This window comes from Gambusia affinis, linkage group LG19 (assembly GCF_019740435.1).
Source record: "Gambusia affinis linkage group LG19, SWU_Gaff_1.0, whole genome shotgun sequence".
In the NCBI taxonomy this organism is placed as follows: Eukaryota; Metazoa; Chordata; class Actinopteri; order Cyprinodontiformes; family Poeciliidae; genus Gambusia; species Gambusia affinis.
The window spans coordinates 16,848,918-16,867,792 of NC_057886.1; the positions used below are offsets into that span (position 1 = coordinate 16,848,918).

Below are 18,875 nucleotides of genomic sequence, written 5' to 3' on the forward strand. Positions count from 1 at the left end.
CAATGGACGAATCCAAAATCTACTTTTGTGTACTATATCGCATAAAATGACAAACTTTTCCAAGTTTGGCATTTTGTGTAACGGGGAATGTGGAAATATTAAGAAGATGCATCAGTTTTGGACTACATGTGCAAAACTGAAAAAGAGAGAACCATTTCAAAATTATGCTAATATCTGAGGTCAAATTAGATTTTCCAGGAATCTTTTACTGTACACCTGAGTGTCCTCTATTCAATATTGTTGTGCTTTTTTCCTTCAGAGACAGCATGCTGACTCAAAATTAAACAACTCATAGCACCATAACCTGGCCAACACTGCAGTTCTCACCTTTTATGAAAAAAAACAAAAAACAAAAAAAACAAACAGTTGGGATTTGTGGAAATGCCTACCATCTAGTGGTCATTTCATACAGAAATGTTCAGAAATAGTGTGTAGTCCATCTGGTGGAATAACCTTTAATAAGCGACCCACAGCCCCAAAAACACAATTACAATTATTTTTGTTGTTTCTTCTGTCTTTTATTTTACAGACATTACTTCTCCCTTTCTTCAAAGCAAAAACACCGGAAGCAAAATGGCTGACTGTCACTTTTTAAAGCGTTTTTCACTTTATGTAGAAAATAATCTAATCGAAGTAAAGAAAGAAAATGAGGCGGGACTTGTTGCAACAGTTGTCAGAAAGGCAACGCGCTTACGGCCCAGGTAAATCCGTGTGCATTTATTCAACTTTATGTGAACTAGAGTAGCATGTGCAGAGCAGCGACGTATAATGTTTTGATATAATCCGTTTACGGGTCAGAAACAGGAGAACTAGAGGCTTGTTAAAGAAATGATTGTTGCAAGTCATAGGGGTCACAGTTCAGGTATGACAGTACATCCCAATCTGCTGAGGTTTGGGGTTTAAAACAAAAGAAATGCTCTGAAAAACATACACAGTGGCCACTCAAAGCAGAACTGAAGCCCCACCATACCAGAGATCGTTCATGAAAAGCTGAAACATCAGACCGAAAACAGGAGGAGCTCACATTTAAAATAAACTGAAAAACATTGTTCTCCATAACACTGAAACGCACTGAAAGGGGGCCACTGCAGTGGAACTGACAATCATTAAGCCTCAGTTGCATAGCACTCAGTTTAGCAGTCCGGCCTCGTCGATGTTTGGAAAAGAGCAAAGACTTGGAGGCGGTAAGTGTTGCAACCTGAACTAATCCTTGACAGCCTGACCCCATGTCCAAACACTCCCACCAAAGCAACAGAACAGCTTGCTCCATTAGGCAAATGCGTTCATTACCTGAAAAAAAAAAACCTAAATCTCCTCCTTTTAGACATTCACTTTCAAAATCTTTGATTTGACTTTCACTACCTGCTCTTGGTCCAGTGAGTCACTTTCTGTGGCTGCATTCTCCATCTGCCTTTCCTTTCCCTTCAGGCCAGGACTGCTGGAGCTGTCTCATGATACCCAACATTAAGGTCACCGGTGGATTGGAGTTCAGCGGGCGGCTCCATGGGAAAACCGCAGATCCTGGTCCTTGGGGAACTGCGCCGAAGTGGTGGGAGCAGCAGTACCCAGCGCTGCCGGGGCCTCAGCTGGGGCTGAAGGTTTAACAGGAGAGTCCGCAACCCAGGCTGGGATGGGCTCTTCACGGCCTACGGCATCTACAGCAGGGGAGGGGTCTTTGCTTTGCTTGGAGGTCACAACCTCCAGGTCCTGCTGGGAGATGAGCTGAAGCAAGGCAGCAGCCACAGCAGGGCTGATGCCCTGGTTGCTAGACCGAGTTTCTGACTCGGCTTGTTGGGAGTTCACCAGGAGAGGAGCTGCTGGAGGTGACCCGGGTGGAGAAGGGGGGCGCTGTTCACCACTTGGAGGCAACTGGTCAGGCAGAACTTGTTTCCTTTTTGACACGCCACCATCTAATGGACCCAAAGAACAAAAGGAATTAAAAATAGAAGAAAATTGATCAGAAATGTTAAGCTATTCTTTTTTAAACCCGCAGTATAAAAATGTTCTAAAAGTAAAATTCCCATATCGACCACAAGGGGGCGCACATGACTAACTACATGTAAAAATGTCTTTGCTCAACTCGTAGCTGTAAATGCTGTGAAGCAGTGAAACAGTAAAATTTATGCAACTTTCCAGGTTTAAAATTGTTAATGAACCCATTTTCATTAATAATACTTTAAATTATTAATCATTAAACATAAAAAAAGTTCAATTTACTGCATATAAAACAATATTGGCACTCCTCCCATATAACCAGTTGTGTGTATTGAAAAAGATGAGATCTAAGCACCAGTGTGTGATATTTATAGAACAGTGCAACCAAAACAAGACTAAGATTGTGGCTTTAAGCATTCAAAATGCTCAAAACCATTCCAGTGTAAACAGTGATTCAGCTTAATATTTATACTAATTACTGAGTGAAAGTTTAAAAAAAATAAAAATGTGACAAACCAAATTTAAAAAGAAACATGCAGGTGAGATCTAAAAAAATTCAAAATATTTATTTTCACTTGATAATTTATTAGATTTTCTTCATAAAAATCCTGACATTACAGACTGTTTTTTTTTTTCTGTGAAGAAGCCACGACACCTCCTTGATGAAAATGAAGTGAAGAAGATAAAACATGTGAAAATGAAACGGACAGAAACAAAGACAGTGAGAAAGAAACAAGAGGGAGATTTCATGGGAACAACACAGCGTGAAACTTTTTTTATTTTACGCAGCTGAACATCACTCGACTAGGTTTTGGTTTTTACTGAGCATTTCAACTGTGCACTGGTCATGTCCATGTGCACAAACCTTTACCTGTTTACCCGGGTCACATGACAGCCAAATGCACAAAAGACTTTCACAGGTTCCTTTTGCTTTTTTTTTTAAAGACAGGTGCTGAAAGGAGATGAGTATTTGTCAATAACAGATGGGTTGATGTATGATTGGTCTAATAGCCGGATTCATTTGGATTATTGTTCATTTCATCAGGTCATCTAAAATCTAATTTGAGAAAAGTTTATAGGTCTTATACAGATTTCCTCTGCTTTACACATTTTATGGATTTTCCTCCTGACTGGTTTCCTCTTTGTTCACTCTCTAAAGATTAAACCCAGACTTGCCCTTGGAATCAGTAGTAGAAGCAGACGAACTGCGTGTCAGCGCCTCCTCTGACTTAACGCCATTGCTTTCATCGCTTTGCGCCTCGGTTTGAGGTTTTATGATTTGGCCCAGAATGAGAGCCAGCAGGCTGGCCTGGTCTTCCTGGCTGAGCGGAGGTTCTCCAGATGTGGGTGAGGCCTCCTGGGGTTCGGGAGGCGGCTCAGGAGGCTGTGACACTGCAGGAGGCTGAGCATGGTCCTCTGCAGCCCCCTGGTGGTCAGAGGCCTCATTGAGAGTTGATAGCAACTGGCTGACAGTGTCTGAGTCAGAGAGGCTAAGGAGCTGGGCCACTTGGGGCAGCTTGAGGTCAGTCTGTCCCTGGAGGAGGTTAAGCAGCACAGCCAGCTCAGTTTGATTCAGTTGCTCTGCAGCCGCTCCAAGACCTGAAAATACACACCGATTAGCAAAACCGTGAATTGGAAACAGTGAAAGAAAAAGAAAAAAAAAAAAGTCCAAAAAGGAAAGAAAAAATAAAAAAGACTCTGGCTGCATTGTGATTAAAGGGCCACTCCTGACTATGCACAGGTAAATACTCACATTTCTGTACATGTATGATGTATGACAGCATTTTAATTTATCTAACACCTCAGCAGGCCAAATTACATGTTAAGAAAAAAGGAACTCTAACTGTATGCAAGCTTTTAAAGTTTAAGTGGATTGACAGTGTCTTCACAATCACATCTACGTTACAGGTTGATGCAGAAAAGCTAAAACGTTTAGCTGCTTCCATTCACTACCACTGTGCTAAATTAATCATTGCTGACGCCTATACATAGAAGGGCAACAACGCCAGTCAGAACTGGAGCAGAAGTTACAAAGTCCACCTGAATTTGACTTGTTTATATTTCATTTTTTTATCATAAGGGATAAACCATTGTCAGGTAGATTGGGTAGACCAGAAAGCTCTTTTAAATTCCGGGGCAGGGTGCCTGTTCATTTAGTCTCTATTCATAATGAGAACACTCTATGTTCCATTTTTATTAGACTTTTACATATTTCATGACTTCTAACAGAGAAATAAATGCCACTATTCTAAACCACAAGCTTAAAATTATTCCAAGTGTAAAATGCCTTACAATATATAATAAACATTATAAATGAAATATGTCATTTGAGCTTTGGAGTTCTGGGAGCTGATTGTTTTTTGTTTTTTTTTTTTGCTTAAACACTGCAAATGTTGAATTATAACTTGGCTTTTAATTCAACATTTGTTTAATCTTTTCTATTTTTTTCTTTGCTTATTTTGTTATTGATTTCAGATATAGCGTGTTTTTTTTTTTTTTTTTGCAATAAAAATTGTCAACAAATGTGAAAGACGTTTTTTTTCCAAACAGAATACTTGGAGGTGATTTGTTACCTGACAGCTCACTGTCTAGTTTGGTTGTGGAGGGTGGCTTTCCTGGGGGAGGGGGCGGAGCTCCAGGCGGGCTGCTTTGGGGTCGGCTGTTCTCTCCACTGGAGGTTCCAGCCATATCTTTACGGGGCACTTTGGGCACAGGCACATCCTCAGGCAACCCGCTCTGACGTGCACGTCTTTTCTTTTTAATCCACAGCTCGTGACAGTCCTGGTGATGAGGAAGGCTGGACAAAGAAAGGGCAAACAGGTCAAAATTTGAACAGATTTGAATCTTAAACTCTGCTTTTCTAAATAAAAGTCTTTTGCTACTAACTCTGGTGGCGACATCCTGCCAGGATCGACATCAGTAAGGAAGTCACTGAGAAGAGCTTGCTCCGATGTGCAGCGACGTGAAGGGTCGAGGGTCAACATTCGGTCCAGCAGGTCCAGAGCAGGAGTAGGCAAACTGCAGAAAGGAACAGAAATATTTACCAACCCTAGCAGAAAACAACAGATTTGACATGAGCGCTTCGCAGGCGACATACAAGGCAAACTCCTCTCGTAGCCGCCGTCTGTACTGCTTCTTAGGTTTCATGGTGTTGAAGAGCGGAAGTTTGATGACATCGGGCCACGCCGCAGGACAAGGACTTCCACACAGACGGCTGCAGGAAGCGAAAGAGAACTTTTAATTATGATATTCTGTGAAATTCTCCAACATCACAGAGGAAAAGCATCAACAATTCTTTTCCTTCTTTATTTCACTTCCTCTATAAAAGGCATGCAACTCTCAGGTAACCAAACATTTGTTTTGTAAGGTTGTTTTCCAAGAATGACAGCAAATAACCAACAAAGCAAGAAACCAGACACTATTGTACAGTAAACTGTTTTGTTAACTTCGAGTAAAGCTCTGTTGGACTTTGCTTTAAGACCTTGGTTCAAGTCGCCCATAACTTTTCTGAGCACAACCACTTTACACTAGCAACCTAGTTCTTAGTCCAAAGTGAAGAACCTAAAGAAGTTCAAACTCACAAAACAAAACCCAGAAACAATGCTGTCGTTTGTGTCCAGATGTGTTTCTAAGGTACAGATGGAAATAGCTATCTATGGAAATACAGCCAGTCCCATGAGTTGCACATGTTGGACAAAACAAGGCACTTTATATTTGTCCTTAATGGATCATTCTCCTATTTTCTTTCCTAAGCTCCCTTGTAGGATTCGAATAAGGTCATAAAAGTTCAAAATGAATGATCAAAAAGAGTCATAATTTTCATCAAAAGTTAAGTTTTTGTTTTCTGTAGATTGTTTTTTTATTTTTTTTATTTTCCAAATTGTTTCTGTAAATATTCATTCAAATTATGAGAAACCTTATTTTTAGATTGCAGTTCTTAAGGACTCAATGGGAAAAAGCAATTTGTTCATTTTGATAAGTTATGACACTGATGTAAGTTGTGATGCTGATCTGATTTATTTGTGAGACCAGTTGAGTTCAGGTTTTTAAAGCAGCCGACAGCAACTAAAACACATTAGCTGTAGAAGTTTCTGTACCTGATGAGTTCTAGTTGTAGAAGTTCTTGGTTTGCCTGAAATATTGGTTTTTTAGTGAAGAGTTCTCCAAGAATACACCTAAACAAAGAAAACAAAGAAAACAAACACACAAATGAAGTTAGTACACTCACTGACTATATATTGTAGATAAAGAGAAGTAGTCCCATTTTAAAGTGACTTACAGAACTTTACAAAACTTTCTATGTAAATGGGCAAACTTAGCTGGGTGTCATTTATTAAATGCAGATACAAGCCCAAAATGTACAAGCAAAAGAAAATGTAACTTTTAGATTGAAATAAATGTTCAACATTACTTTAGAAAAAATATATGCATTTTACTCAGTTGTTGATATAGCTACCCATTCAAAGAGCATGATAATACATAATTGGTTCAGAAAAATAAGACATGAGATTTTAACATTATTTGAGAAAAAAATATTTATAATCCCAAGGATTATGTTTCCAATTACAAAATAATTGTTGTAGAAATTTTAAATGGATTTAAAGAATCTTGGAAGACTATAGGAAAACAAGATTAACAGGTACAGGCCAAAAATATCAAGTTAAAAATACTTGAGGACCACAGAATTTTGATTTTTCGTTTTAAATTAAAACTGAAAAATGTATTTTCATTTTAACCTGATCAATAGCAAACTAAAAACTAAATATTTGAATAAAACAAGTAAAGTAGTTTTCTGAAGGGAAGGGGATGTGTGAATGTGTAAATCATTATAGATCAGAAACATAAACAGGGTCTCAGTATTGCTACAACACATAATTATAAGTAGTAGGAGAACCTTCAGTACTTATTAACCAGATAAATTCATGCTGAGCTTAAAATTTGTCTAGCTCCCCAAAGAAACAGAAACAATACGCAAACAATTAATCTTGCAAATTGCCAATGTTGCTTACGTTGCATAAGAAGTGCTTTGAAAACATCTGGTAGATAATTAGAACTATTCTATAAAAATATCACCACTTATAAATTGCAACATTTATTTTGGTACAGTTTATGCAAATGAAATTGGACAACATGTTTTTAGAAAACAAACCATTCAGCTTTTGTAAAGGTTGCTTCACAGTAAGAGAATTATGTCTATAGATTTGGTTTTCTTTTAATAAAAACAAAGAAAGAAAAAAGCTGGATTCTGACCGACTGAACAGGCGTCCCATTTCAACAGTTTTAGACTCACCCGCAGCTCCAGACATCAATGGCTGGGGAATACCTTTCCTCCCCAAGCAGTAGTTCAGGGGGACGATACCATAGTGTGATTACTTTATTAGTGTAAGGTCGACTGTAGGGGAAGAAGGACAAAGAACAATAATGTTACGACGCATTCACATAAAACTTGCGCCCCTGTGTGTCCAAACAGAAATGGTTCAGAAGCAAGTAAAAAGATTGTGGCTCCATCTACTGGAGAATTACTCCCTTGGTGAAAAAAAATTTTTTTTTTAAAAACAATTAATTCATGCAAACCCCCAAAAATTGATATGGACTACAGTAAGGGTCTCCAAATTTAGTCCTTAAGAGGTGCTGTCCTGCACCTACAAACCTAAATTAAATGCCTGAATTACAACATCAACATGTCATTCTGTTCTGCAGCACTCTAGTAATGAGCCAGTAAGTTGATACAGGTACCAACAGAATAATGAGGCATCTAAAAGTTGGAGGATAACCACTCTTAAGGACTTGAGTTGGAATTGAAGGTAAACAGACTGTGTGTTTATCTATTATATGTTTTTTTTATTTTTATTTACTTTTAAATAAGCACACACTCACCTTTCCTCAGAGTTGTAAAGTCGAGCCAAACCAAAGTCTGCCAGTTTGATCTGACCTCTGCAAACAGAGAAATATCAACATCTGGCATGAGTAACAAAGCAAACAAGCTTTATCTCCATCAACCAACTTCCTCATTAAAACCACATTTACTTTGTTTCATTCGTGCAACAATACAAAGAGTAGACAACGTGTTGGGGTTGGAGAAAAGATTGGTCATTAGTCTGATGGGTTGTAGTAATATACAAACCCCCCCCCCCAAAAAAAAACAAAAAAACGACAGAATTGTAAACGCCAACAATCACAATGCAAATTGATTGGAGTGTGTTTGTTTTCTGACCTGTTGTTGAGCAGTATGTTGGAACATTTGATGTCCCTGTGCAGGAAGTTGTTCTTATGGCAATAGTCCAGGCCCTCCATGAGCTGACGCATGAAGCTGCGGATGTGTTCGTGGGAGAACTGGACCAGACCTGACTCCAGAAGGCCCATCAGGTCGTGATCCATGTACTCAAATACTAAATAAAATGCACCTGAATGTAAATAGAAAAGATTACAGCTTAGAGAGAAGTATAAGTTCAGAAAATCTCAGCTGACCCTGGTAAGAACATCCGAGCAGACGGAGCGAGAGAGTGTTGCTGGGGAAGCGGGTGTTTAGGTTTCCCTGCCAGACATGTTATTCTGGTGGCCCATTCTCAGACAAGCAGAACACAACACAAACACCCATACACACACACAGATAGAGGTACTATTAAATGTCAGAGAACCAAAAAACTGTAAAATAATGTTTGACAATTTGTGAGTGAATAAGAATTGAAGTAATGAAGTTCACAAATAGCTGCCCAATCCTTCATATTTAATAATCTGTTAAACACATATGAAGTCTTTCTCTCAGTTGGAGTGCTACCATATGGAGTGTTTAAATGAGAGCAGCTCTACAGACTTGTATGGTAAAGGCGTATCTTGAAAGAAGTAAGAGTAACGATGTTTGTTTTTCTATTCAGCGCTCGATAAGTAAAGCTTTCCAAAGCCTCGAGCTACCCAAACAAAAATACAAAGACTAGAAGGAAATCCACATCAAGTTTTCCAGGCTCTAAGACAGTAAATCCATTTTGACCATCCATTTTGTCACATGTCATCTCAACTTTAAAAGAGATTAAAAACAGAAATTAGATTTTTTTACCCCATTCGCAGCAAGAAAATCATGTATACCATCTTTGTAGCCATCGTACCTTTGTCCTTTTTGAAGTCAAGTGCATCCTGCTTGTCGGTAACGATTTCCTTCATGTTGACAACACTGCGATGTTTGAGCTGCCTCAAGATCTTTATCTCTCTGATGGCGGTGATAGGGAATCCTTCTTTTTCATTGTCCAACCGCACTTTCTTCAAAGCAACAAGTTCCCCTATAAAGAAAAGTGATGCACACAGGATTTACAGTAGAACACATTTAATTTATATTTATTGGAATAATCACAAATGCTTAGCAAGCCTGTACATTACCTGTGTCTTTGTCCTTCGCCTTGTACACTTGGCCGTATGTGCCTTCGCCTATGATCCCAATTATATCAAATTTGTCCACACAGCGTTTCCCCCAGTCACTCAGGTTATGTTTTCTCTCACCATAACGTGGGGAACAAATCCTGGAAATCAAAGAGAAACAGAAAAACAAAGATAAGTGGGATTATGTGGGAGTAATGATGCGACAACAGGTTACGGGAGGAATTAACAAAAGATTCCAACTTTGGTCTCTTCTTGAGGGGCTGCTGGGGGACAGGAGGAGGCTGGCGGACAGGTGACTGAGGCGGCGATGAGTCAACTCCAGGCAAAGTGGGCGGCAGAGGGAGATCGATGAGAGACGGCCGGCTGCTAGTCGTCTTTTCCTTTCTTGATGAACGATGGGGAGGCGTGGATTTCTTTGGGCTGACGGAGCAAAGCAAACTAATTCAGAGACAAACCTTAAGTTCTTTTATGTTCCAATAAATAAAATTATCCACCAAATTAACGATCCAAGAGCACAACTCTCTTTTATGTAACCATGGTGGTTTACTTTAACAGAGGAATGACTGAAACAACAAAATGGTAATATAACCTGGCGAGAAGAAAAATACTTTTGTTTTCAATTTAGGGAACAGAAAAAAACTTGTTCAGGTTTAGAAAGTAAATGCAGTTCAAATATCTGTAAAACAAAAATCTGTATCCACGTATCTTGAAGTTTTGCTTCCTAGCAGTCAACTTTTTATATTATAAGTACAATTTAAAGTGGTGTATTTAAACTTCTGGAGCTTTGTTGGTTTTGGTTTGGTATCTTTTTCCAACCCACACTCAAGTTTTCATGCTCATACATAAGAACTGGAACAAAAAATTAAAATAAAAACATGCTAAAAATCCAGGTTAAACATTTAAGTTCTCCAAAAAATAAAAAATTTATAAATAAATAAAAGATCCAGAAAGACTGAAATATAGGATTCCATTAAAGTTCTCCGTCTTGGAAGCAAAGCATAACGATACTAGGGATAGTTTTGTATGTGCATTTCATATTATAATAAACTATTAATGTTTGGAAACTTGTTTCACTTAGAGACGACTCACCTGTCCTGACTGTTTCCCAGCAGCATCGGGGGTAGAGGGAGGGGGGGCAGTGTGGATGTTTTGTGGAGTGGTGTCTGGCGGAGAGGACTGCGTGCAGGAACAAACCCTGGCGATTTAGCATGGGACATGTGATGCGTGGCGGGCTGATTAGCCACCTCTGACTGAGGAGGTGGCGGGGGTGGCACCTGTGTGACAGGTGATGGGGGCACAGGAGGGGAGGGCTCAGGAGGAGGAGCAGGGGAATTGGTGGGAGAGGAAGGTAAAGGTGCTGTAACTTGATTTTCGCTCCTGGGAGTATCAGAGGCTATTTGTGCTGTTGCTTGAGCCTGGGTTTCCACCTTTGCAACAGAGTCTCTTTCTACCTGTGATGGCTCAGTTTTAGTGGGGCGTGAAGATGTGGAACTGGCGAGTTTTGGGGTGGATGGAAGAGGGGAAGAGGTGCCACTGGCGCGAGCGGCCGCCTCAGCGGCCAGGCGCTCTTTTTTTTTGCGGGTGAGCTCTGCACCCAAGCTGGAGTTGAGGGGCAAGCGGGATGCAGGGGGGGAGCGGCTAGCTGGACGACTACTGTGGGAGCTGCCGCCTCCTAAAGCTGAAGACGGATGCCTCTTGTTGCGTGAACGAGACGAGGAGCGGCGAGAGGAGTACTGCAGAGGGGAACGACTTCTGGAACGGCCTGAGCGTCTGAAATAAGAAAAAAAACTTTAAGCCACTCTAAAAGATCTTTGAATCACAATTAAGAAGTTAGTTAATATAGATGTTCACTGAAAATAGAGAATTTCTAACCTTAAAAATGTCAACACTATGTAATTTAGAAAATCATTCAATTTATTTATTTAAAATGTACAAAACATTTCCATGCATTTCAGCTTATTTTTTTAGTAGACTTGTTTTTTTAATGACCCTATTCAGATAATGAGGACTGTCACATTGTCCTAGTAATTATAACAAAAAACAATAATAATGACATGTTGAGAACATTTTCAAGTAATCTGTTGATAAAGGCATAATAATGCAAGTTTGCCTTCTCAAAGATCAATGATTTTTGTAAAGAACACTTAACACCAGAACTGGAAGATATTAGTATCCAAAAAACATGACAGCCAAAAACAATAAATAAAACCCACTACATCTTAAACTATAAATAAAATGGATGCAAACCAAATTGGCCCTCAAAATGAAAATTGAGCTCATTTTAATTTATCTTAGAATTAACTGCAACAGACTTACTGATACTACGCAATTCTGTCACCCAAATAACATTAACCAGAAATGATCTGCTTTGGCATTTAGTGGTGATACTTATTATGTTATCATACAAATCTATAAGGTACCTTAGTTTATTTACAAGTTTAAAAAATTCTAAAAAATAAATACAATTATTTTTAGTGTAAAGATGGATGAGCTTCGAGTTTATACTCTTATTGCAATTATTCAGGTTTGTCAGGGTGAAACTGTTAACAGTTCAACCTAACTTAAAACCAATAAAGCAGGTTCAACAGATTCCATGAAGACATTCCTGATTACTTCTCAACTCTCTCTTGAAATGTTATATAGTTTGGTACACTAACCCATTAAAAGTCTTAATTATTCAGATGTAGCCAGGTAAACTCCTACAAAGTGTAAAGGGTTGAAGTAGTGGTGCACCAATAAATCGCCCCGATTTCCATAATTTTGGTGATCAGTCAATTTTATCCACCAATCTTATTTCCCTCGGCAAAGGTCTAAAAATTAATCCCTGTCCTCTTTTACTCTGTGAGATGTTTGAATGACAGTCCCACCCACCCAAGGCTATTTTGGGTGGGTGGGTTAACATTTGAGTTAACAGTCACCCCAATATAGCAACTTTCTTGCTGTATTTAGCAACATTTCAGACAAAAAAAAAATCAGTATACCCAAAACTGTCATGGGCAGGTCAGGGTTTTTAAAGATCGGTAACTGCAATCGGTGCACCTCTAGTTTCAAGGTGTTCTATGTACTCACCGAGATGCTGGGCTTAAGCTGGAGGACCTGCGGCTGACATAGGGGCTGATGGAGCGCCTCCTGGAATAAGGGCTGCTGTCCCTCTCACAGCTGGAGGACCTGTGCCTGTTGACATAAGGGCTGTCCGATCTTTGTCTGCTGCGGCGGGACAAATCCCTGTAGGGGCTGGGGCTCTTCTGGGCTAACCTTCGCCTGGAGTACCCGTCATCCGCCTGTTGTCCATAGTTGGAGCCCAGTGGACTCTCACTGCCTCTTCTGGGACTGGATGGTACAGCAGAGCTGGCACCCTTTCTGCGAGGGCTTCCCCTGCCTGACAGCTTCACCTTAGGGCTCGACTTGTGGCTCTTGGAGGACTTGCGGTGAGTCTTGTCTGTCCTGTCTGTCCTCCTATGGGAGGAGCTTCGGTTTCCATCTCCTCGGCCTTCTCTCCGCTGTTGCTTTTCTTTATGAGACTTCCCTGAGCGACCGCTCTCCTTACTGCGAGATGAAGATGTGGAGGATGTGGTGCTACCTACACTGGCTGCAGTCTGTACAGAGAGCGTTGACTCCCCACGCTTGGTGTCACCTTCTGGTTGGAGCTGGCGCTTGGACGAGGAGCCTGATGAAGCAGTTTTCTCCTTGACTTTCCCAAAATTACCCTTTTCACGATCTTTGCTGCTCTTTTTCTTGTACCCATGTTCCCCATTTCCAGAGTCTCTGACTTTATTAGGGTCCTTGAGCTTTTTCCGAGAGTGTCTTTGACCCTTGCTCTCTCGCTCAGGTTCTAAGACGATATCGTCCTCATCGTGCTCAGGAGAAGGCGAGAGATCCAGTCGGTCCCCGATCCCCCTTTCGGAAGGCCTGTTGGACGGGGGATCCGAGAAAGTGTCCGAGTCGGAGCTGATGTCGTCGTACTCCACCAGAGGCTTCACCGTGTTGACACCAGGAGGCGCCGTATTACCGGGGGCAAAAACCCCGGGTCGCGGTACCGCCACGGACTCTCGGTTAGGTTTGTTTGATTTATGCCGTTTTCGTTTCGAAGATATCATGGAAGATTTTAACAGCGCCTTACTATCTTTGCTCGTCATGTTTCCCTCAGAGGTGTGAGCTGGGCCTTGGGTCTGGTGTGGCACTCCGCCGCTCGAAACAGTCTTCCTCTTGGTCCCATGGTGTCGGTCCGACCCTGGCATACCTCACCCCGGCTTCCGTGTTTCGAGAGATTCATCCACAAGAAAACAACGGCTACTTCAAATGTCAAAACAAAGAGTTGCAAAGCAGAAACAGAACAAACACAAGCACAAAATAAACACTCTAGGCCGCACACGTCCAGTCCTTCTCAGCGCCAATTCATTCCATTAGCTCACCAGAGTAGTTTTTCAAAACAAGAACAAAAAAATCCAAGGTAGTTTTTCTATGCAGCAAAGTTAGCACTCCGAGACAGTCACTGAATGAGGAAGGTCCAAACCAAACATAGGAGCATTGTGGTGTCGCCTCCGTCTCAATGTAGCTAGCACAGCTAGCTAATGCTCGACGGCTAGCGAGCAGACGCCTAAAAAAGAAAAAAAGTCCCTTTGTGAAAGGTGTCCTTGTCCGGTGCCAAGTTAAGAAAACGTATTATTATTCCACAGAATAACGGTCTTAGCTTTCAGAAACAAGCAGACGCCTTGAGTAAAAGACGCTCGTTTCTCCAACAAAATGAAAACTTGACCCGGTTGGTGCTGTTTACATGTTCCCTTTAATGTAAGTTTTATCCCCTATAGATTCAATATTGATTAGAAATTATAGTATTTTCGTGTGTAGTAGATGTTCCTGTTTATTATTAATGGCTCTGGAAATCAACCAGGCCTATATTTAGGGCGATGCTGGTGGATTTTGTATCATCCACAGCCCTATCTGAAGGAGACTACAATCGCCATTGTGGCTCCTGTGACTAGCAACTTCTGCGCACCAGCGAATTAACCGGAAGAGGGGGTTCTGTCAATCTCGACAGCCTATCGCAAGAAAAAGGCCGCCTACTGCTCTCGCGATGGCGCGACCGGAACGAGAAAGGTGACAAGTTGCTCAACAACTGTTTTTAACCCCGTCAGTTAATGTAAAATGTTCACGTTTTGATTCCTAAAAACTAAGCAGTCCTCATATCGTACTTTTCTTGTGGGTTTAATTTGACACCTACTAACATCAGATCATTACATTTCAGAGTTTCTTCATACAATAAAAACGTTATTGTTTTTAAGAACACTTTTTAACAAACCCGTTTCAAAGAAATCTTAACAATACTAAAGAAATGTAACGCATATAAATAAAAAAGAACCAAATGCATTTTAGTCGTCATATTCAATGAAGGTGAATATTATTGAAAAGTAATTCATTTTAGTAACTTGATTCATTAACTGAAACAAATTAGACTGATTAATTATGTACAGATTGATGTTTTCAACCGCCTCCTTCCTGAGCAGTATATGTTTATACGTACATATAATTGTTTGAACAAAAGAATACAGCACTTTCCAGCATCTGGAAATTGCTCCCAATGATGAATCTTGTGCAGCTCCACAATTCTCTTCCTGATCTCTTGGCTGATTTCTTTTGATTTTCCCATTGTGTTACACCAAAAAGCAGTGTGCTTCAGTGTGGCCTAAAATACAATTGCATATATGACTCCAATTAACTCAAATGTGTCAATTTACCTGTCAGGAGTTTATGGAAGGAAACCCAAAAGCTTTGCCTGTATGTAAACTTCTGAATTCAAAGAAAGACACAAAAAATATATATAAAAAAAAGAGTTCTCGATAGGTTTTCTGCCATTAAGCAAATGGAAGTAATTTTGACAATTCTATCTGACCTAAATTTAAATAATCTTTTCATTGATTTAGATATATTCCTGAACTCCCTAAAACGTCAAATCTCTCTTCATTTAAGACACTATCATTATCAATGCCAATTTATTTATCTAGCACACAAAAACAACATACATTGACCAAAGCATTTTGTACCTCAGTAAAATGAAACAAGATCACACACCAGAACATTTTTTGACAGAAATTGTATTATCTTAGAAGAAACGTATCAGAACATGATGTGTCCACCACCCTGTTTGTACATGGACATGGTGTTCTATGATGACGTGTTGTTGTTTGTGCTATACATGCTTTTTGAAAAATGTCACAAAAGTTAAACTTTGGTTTAATCAGACCTCATGTTCATGTTCTTACTTTAGTTTGAATTTTGAAAAAAACGGAAGCTTGGCCATGGAAGGTCATTAAGGTAATGTTATTTTGCAACATTATCTGTCCCACTTTTTTGGTGTATGTATATTCACGTAGTTGGTACTGAAAAAAATACACTTTCTACCAAAACATTTAAGACAAGTTTTAGTTGCAAGTGACATTGCTCGGTGCAGCTTTGACTTCACAATTTCCAAACCTCACTAAAATCACATTTGTTTGGGTTGTAATTCTATTCACAAAGCGCTACCTCAGGATAAGCAAGAACTAAAAAAATCTTTTAAATAACTGCCATATACCACAACATCCCTCAGAGGACTTAATTAATAACAGATTTCTTTAGTTCTTTAGATTTCTTCTTTTTGTCAAAATTAAATATTTCAGATCACCAAAGAGTTATTACTATGAAACAAAAATTTACTATTAAATAAAATCAGTTTTTCACTGATAAATGTATTCTGCATCTGGTTCCACCATAAATTGTAGAACACAAAATATCCCCCAAAGAAACACCAAGATTGACTTTTTGTGTTTTTGTTTTGTAAAAAAAAAAGCAACACATAACAACAACTTAATAACTGGAGGAGAATTGCAACCTTTTCATTTGTATGTGACATTTTAGATTAGTCATTTGACTTGAAGGTTTACCCACACATCCATATTTGCCTGTGATTGTCATGCAAGATCTTTTTTTAAATTAGTAAAACAAAAATAGAAAAAAATTATACCACGAAAATGAACGGGTCGATATCATAAAAAGTTGATGCAGTGGCATTTTAAATTGGAAATCATAATATGAGGATTAAAAAGTGTTAGATGACATTGACCTGTTGTCAAGCATGTGTTCCCAAGTATATAGCATGACGAACAGCCGTTCTGGATGCTGATTGGCTCCGATGGTCATGTGGGTGTGGTTAAAGGAAACGAGGAAGTGTCGATTCTTACTGTAATAACAAAAGTCGTAATGTGTGTAAATGTGATAGACTGTGGTATTTAAATGGCCAGCTGAGTCAGATGCATACAAAACAATTTAAATGCCCTGTTCGTCTCTCTGTTACGCCATAAACAGAAATTCAAGATGTAAATCGTATCGTCGACTATTTATTAATTGTGCGTGGGAAGATGGGGGAGTTTTATATTTTACGATAATGCATTTCATCTATATTTTGCGTTATGAAATTGTTTAGTGTTATGAGGATTAAATATTTGTGACTACGAGTTCATGAAGCCTGTCGGGTTAGGTATTTGTGCTACGTGTGCGTGTTGAAAGGTTGACACCCCGCATTGATATCTTTACTTCAAGCTCCAGTGAACAAGTAAGTAATCCAAGTAGTCATTTTTCTGCGTGGGAAATACGTGACTTGAAGCAACAGGATTATATTTAGTTTTTCTGAGAGGTGTAGGCTCAGTTTTAGGCTCCCATGCCTGTTGGGCTATTGTGTGGATGGATATAAAGCTGCACGGGGGGGAGGAGGAGAGGGCGAGTAGATAAGAGGGAGAAGTGGTTTATTGGCTGGCTGCTGCCACTAAACCCTATTTTTTTTCAAGCAGAAAACAAGAGGACTTGTCGTTTGTGTTACAGGCCGTAAAGCAACAACATCGCAACCCCGGGAACAACGGGAGAGGACATGATAATCGAGGATCGGGCCCGTATTTCTATTCTGCAGCGCCTACGCCGAGCTCATTGAGTCGGTAACCAGCGTCCGACATGGGGAAGGAGGTAAACGGTGTTTCACGGAGCCGGTTTGAGGTGAGTTAACCTCGCATGTTGACTGACAGTCGGCGACACAGACACGACCGACCTGTTAAAAGCATTAGCATGCGGTTCCGAACAATGGCTGTCGATGTAATTATTTTAAAACGTCGTTGCAGCTTCCGCAGTCGGTGTTTAGGATTAGGTCAAAACACTGTTGTTTTTGTTCGGACAACATACAGCCGAGGCCTAGCGTGTCATCTGGCTGTGGACACAGAACGTCGTTTTTCCGTCCAACCTCGCATTTCTTTCTCTGCTAAAGGCTAAACTTGGTACTTAAAATGTTCACTTCTTTTACATTTGCGCAGTCAAAACAAAGACAGCGAGGCCAGGGACCACGCCGTAGCACAACTTTCGTACTTTTAGTCAGGAAATTAGGTTTTTGTTGTCTTTTAGGCAGCTTTTTCTCTTTACAAACATGTAACACTGTAATGTATCGCTTTTGTTTGGGCCAACCCGATATTTGTGTAGAACTGTGGTCGCGAAAGGGGGGCCTCTGCTGTGAGTGTTACCCTCAAATACAAACAAATGACTACAAACTGCCTCAGTATAACCTGCGTGGAAAGCAGGTTGGATATAGGTGCAGAAAGTAATCGGAAGTATACCCAGAAACTTTGTTTGCTGAATATTTGGGAGAGATTCGGACATATACCACATATCTCACCGGTGACATTGACCGGCGTAGCCTGAACAGTTGATGATGTTTAATCCCCAGCTAGCATGGGATTTGTGTGTGGTTTTATTTATTTTTAACGGCGCAACAGCTGACTGACTACTCAGAAGACTCAGGCCGTTTTACCTTCTGGCCCGACAGCTGCGGCCAATCTGCTAAAGCTAGCTGGAATTCGGAGTGGAGGAAACCGGAAATGGTTTGTGCAGGCCTTCAATATAAAAGTACTTCTGTGAAGCAAAGTTTGAAGAGGATATACCGGACAATATTTCTTTTACAGACTTACTACTCTAACCCTTTCTGTACTTTCATCATTGTCTTTTTAAAATAATCATTTTTGTTTGTTTTCAAATTAATTGCACAATGAGTACGTGTTAATTTACCTAAATGAACACAAATCTATTCATTCATTGCATACATGCCCCTTGTCATTTCATGGTCTTCAGTGGGAGTAGAAAAAGAGGGGAGACACAAGCTGTATAAATCACTGTCCCTAAATTACCTAAGGACAATTTAGCAATACTAATAAAGCTAACTTTGATGTTCTTGGCCTGTGGGAGGAAGTTGGAGTACCCGAAGAAAACCCATGCATGACCCTGGAGAACAAGCTGACTACACGCAGAAAGACCCCTGCTCTATTTTCTCACTCTATTCTGCCCTCGTACACAAACCATAGTGTAACATTTGTGTACGTAAACCAATGCCTATCTGTTTGTTTTTAGATTGGTTAAGTCTGAAATTATTGAGATGAAAAGTAAGAAGATTATTGTTTTTGAAGATTAAAGTTTTTTTCTTTAAAGTCATCCTCTCTGCATTTATTTTATTGTGATTCCTATTTTTCCTTTAGGCTTAAGTAAAATTTGACAGATTATGC

General features: G+C 39.9%; 1 protein-coding gene and 1 long non-coding RNA gene across 4 annotated transcripts; one reads left to right on the forward strand and one right to left on the reverse strand.

Moving 5' to 3' along the window:
* Nucleotides 1-480: 480 nt before the first annotated feature.
* Nucleotides 481-14,343, reverse strand: cdk12 (cyclin-dependent kinase 12). The gene is made up of 14 exons (XM_044100058.1): nt 12,376-14,343; nt 10,396-11,076; nt 9,547-9,726; nt 9,307-9,446; nt 9,039-9,209; nt 8,150-8,339; nt 7,813-7,869; nt 7,226-7,327; nt 6,033-6,110; nt 5,033-5,149; nt 4,822-4,953; nt 4,509-4,732; nt 3,112-3,534; nt 481-1,910 (listed from the first exon to the last, which is right to left on the reverse strand). The coding sequence occupies exons 1-14, from the start codon at nt 13,542-13,544 to the stop codon at nt 1,489-1,491; spliced, it is 4,086 nt and encodes a 1,361-aa protein (XP_043955993.1). The 5' UTR covers nt 13,545-14,343; the 3' UTR covers nt 481-1,488.
* Nucleotides 14,344-16,529: 2,186 nt separating this feature from the next.
* LOC122821826 lies at nt 16,530-18,770 on the forward strand. 3 transcript variants are annotated; one of them, XR_006369073.1, is made up of 3 exons: nt 16,530-16,894; nt 17,161-17,328; nt 18,448-18,770. It is a non-coding gene; the product is annotated as an uncharacterized LOC122821826 (long non-coding RNA). The 3 variants fall into 3 exon arrangements; XR_006369075.1 differs by having other exon boundaries at nt 18,566-18,770; XR_006369074.1 differs by lacking the exon at nt 18,448-18,770 and adding an exon at nt 18,096-18,440.
* Nucleotides 18,771-18,875: the final 105 nt, after the last annotated feature.

Excerpts from the sequence above, each read along its gene's own strand:
- cdk12 (XM_044100058.1), bottom strand. The coding sequence starts at position 13,544 with ATGCCAGGGTCGGACCGACACCATGGGACCAAGAGGAAGACTGTTTCG. Across the intron at positions 5,150-6,032 it reads CTACAACTAGAACTCATCAG|CCGTCTGTGTGGAAGTCCTT; the intron begins GTACAGAAACTT and ends CGCTTCCTGCAG. Across the intron at positions 4,733-4,821 it reads GGCAGGATGTCGCCACCAGA|CCTTCCTCATCACCAGGACT; the intron begins GTTAGTAGCAAA and ends TTCTTTGTCCAG.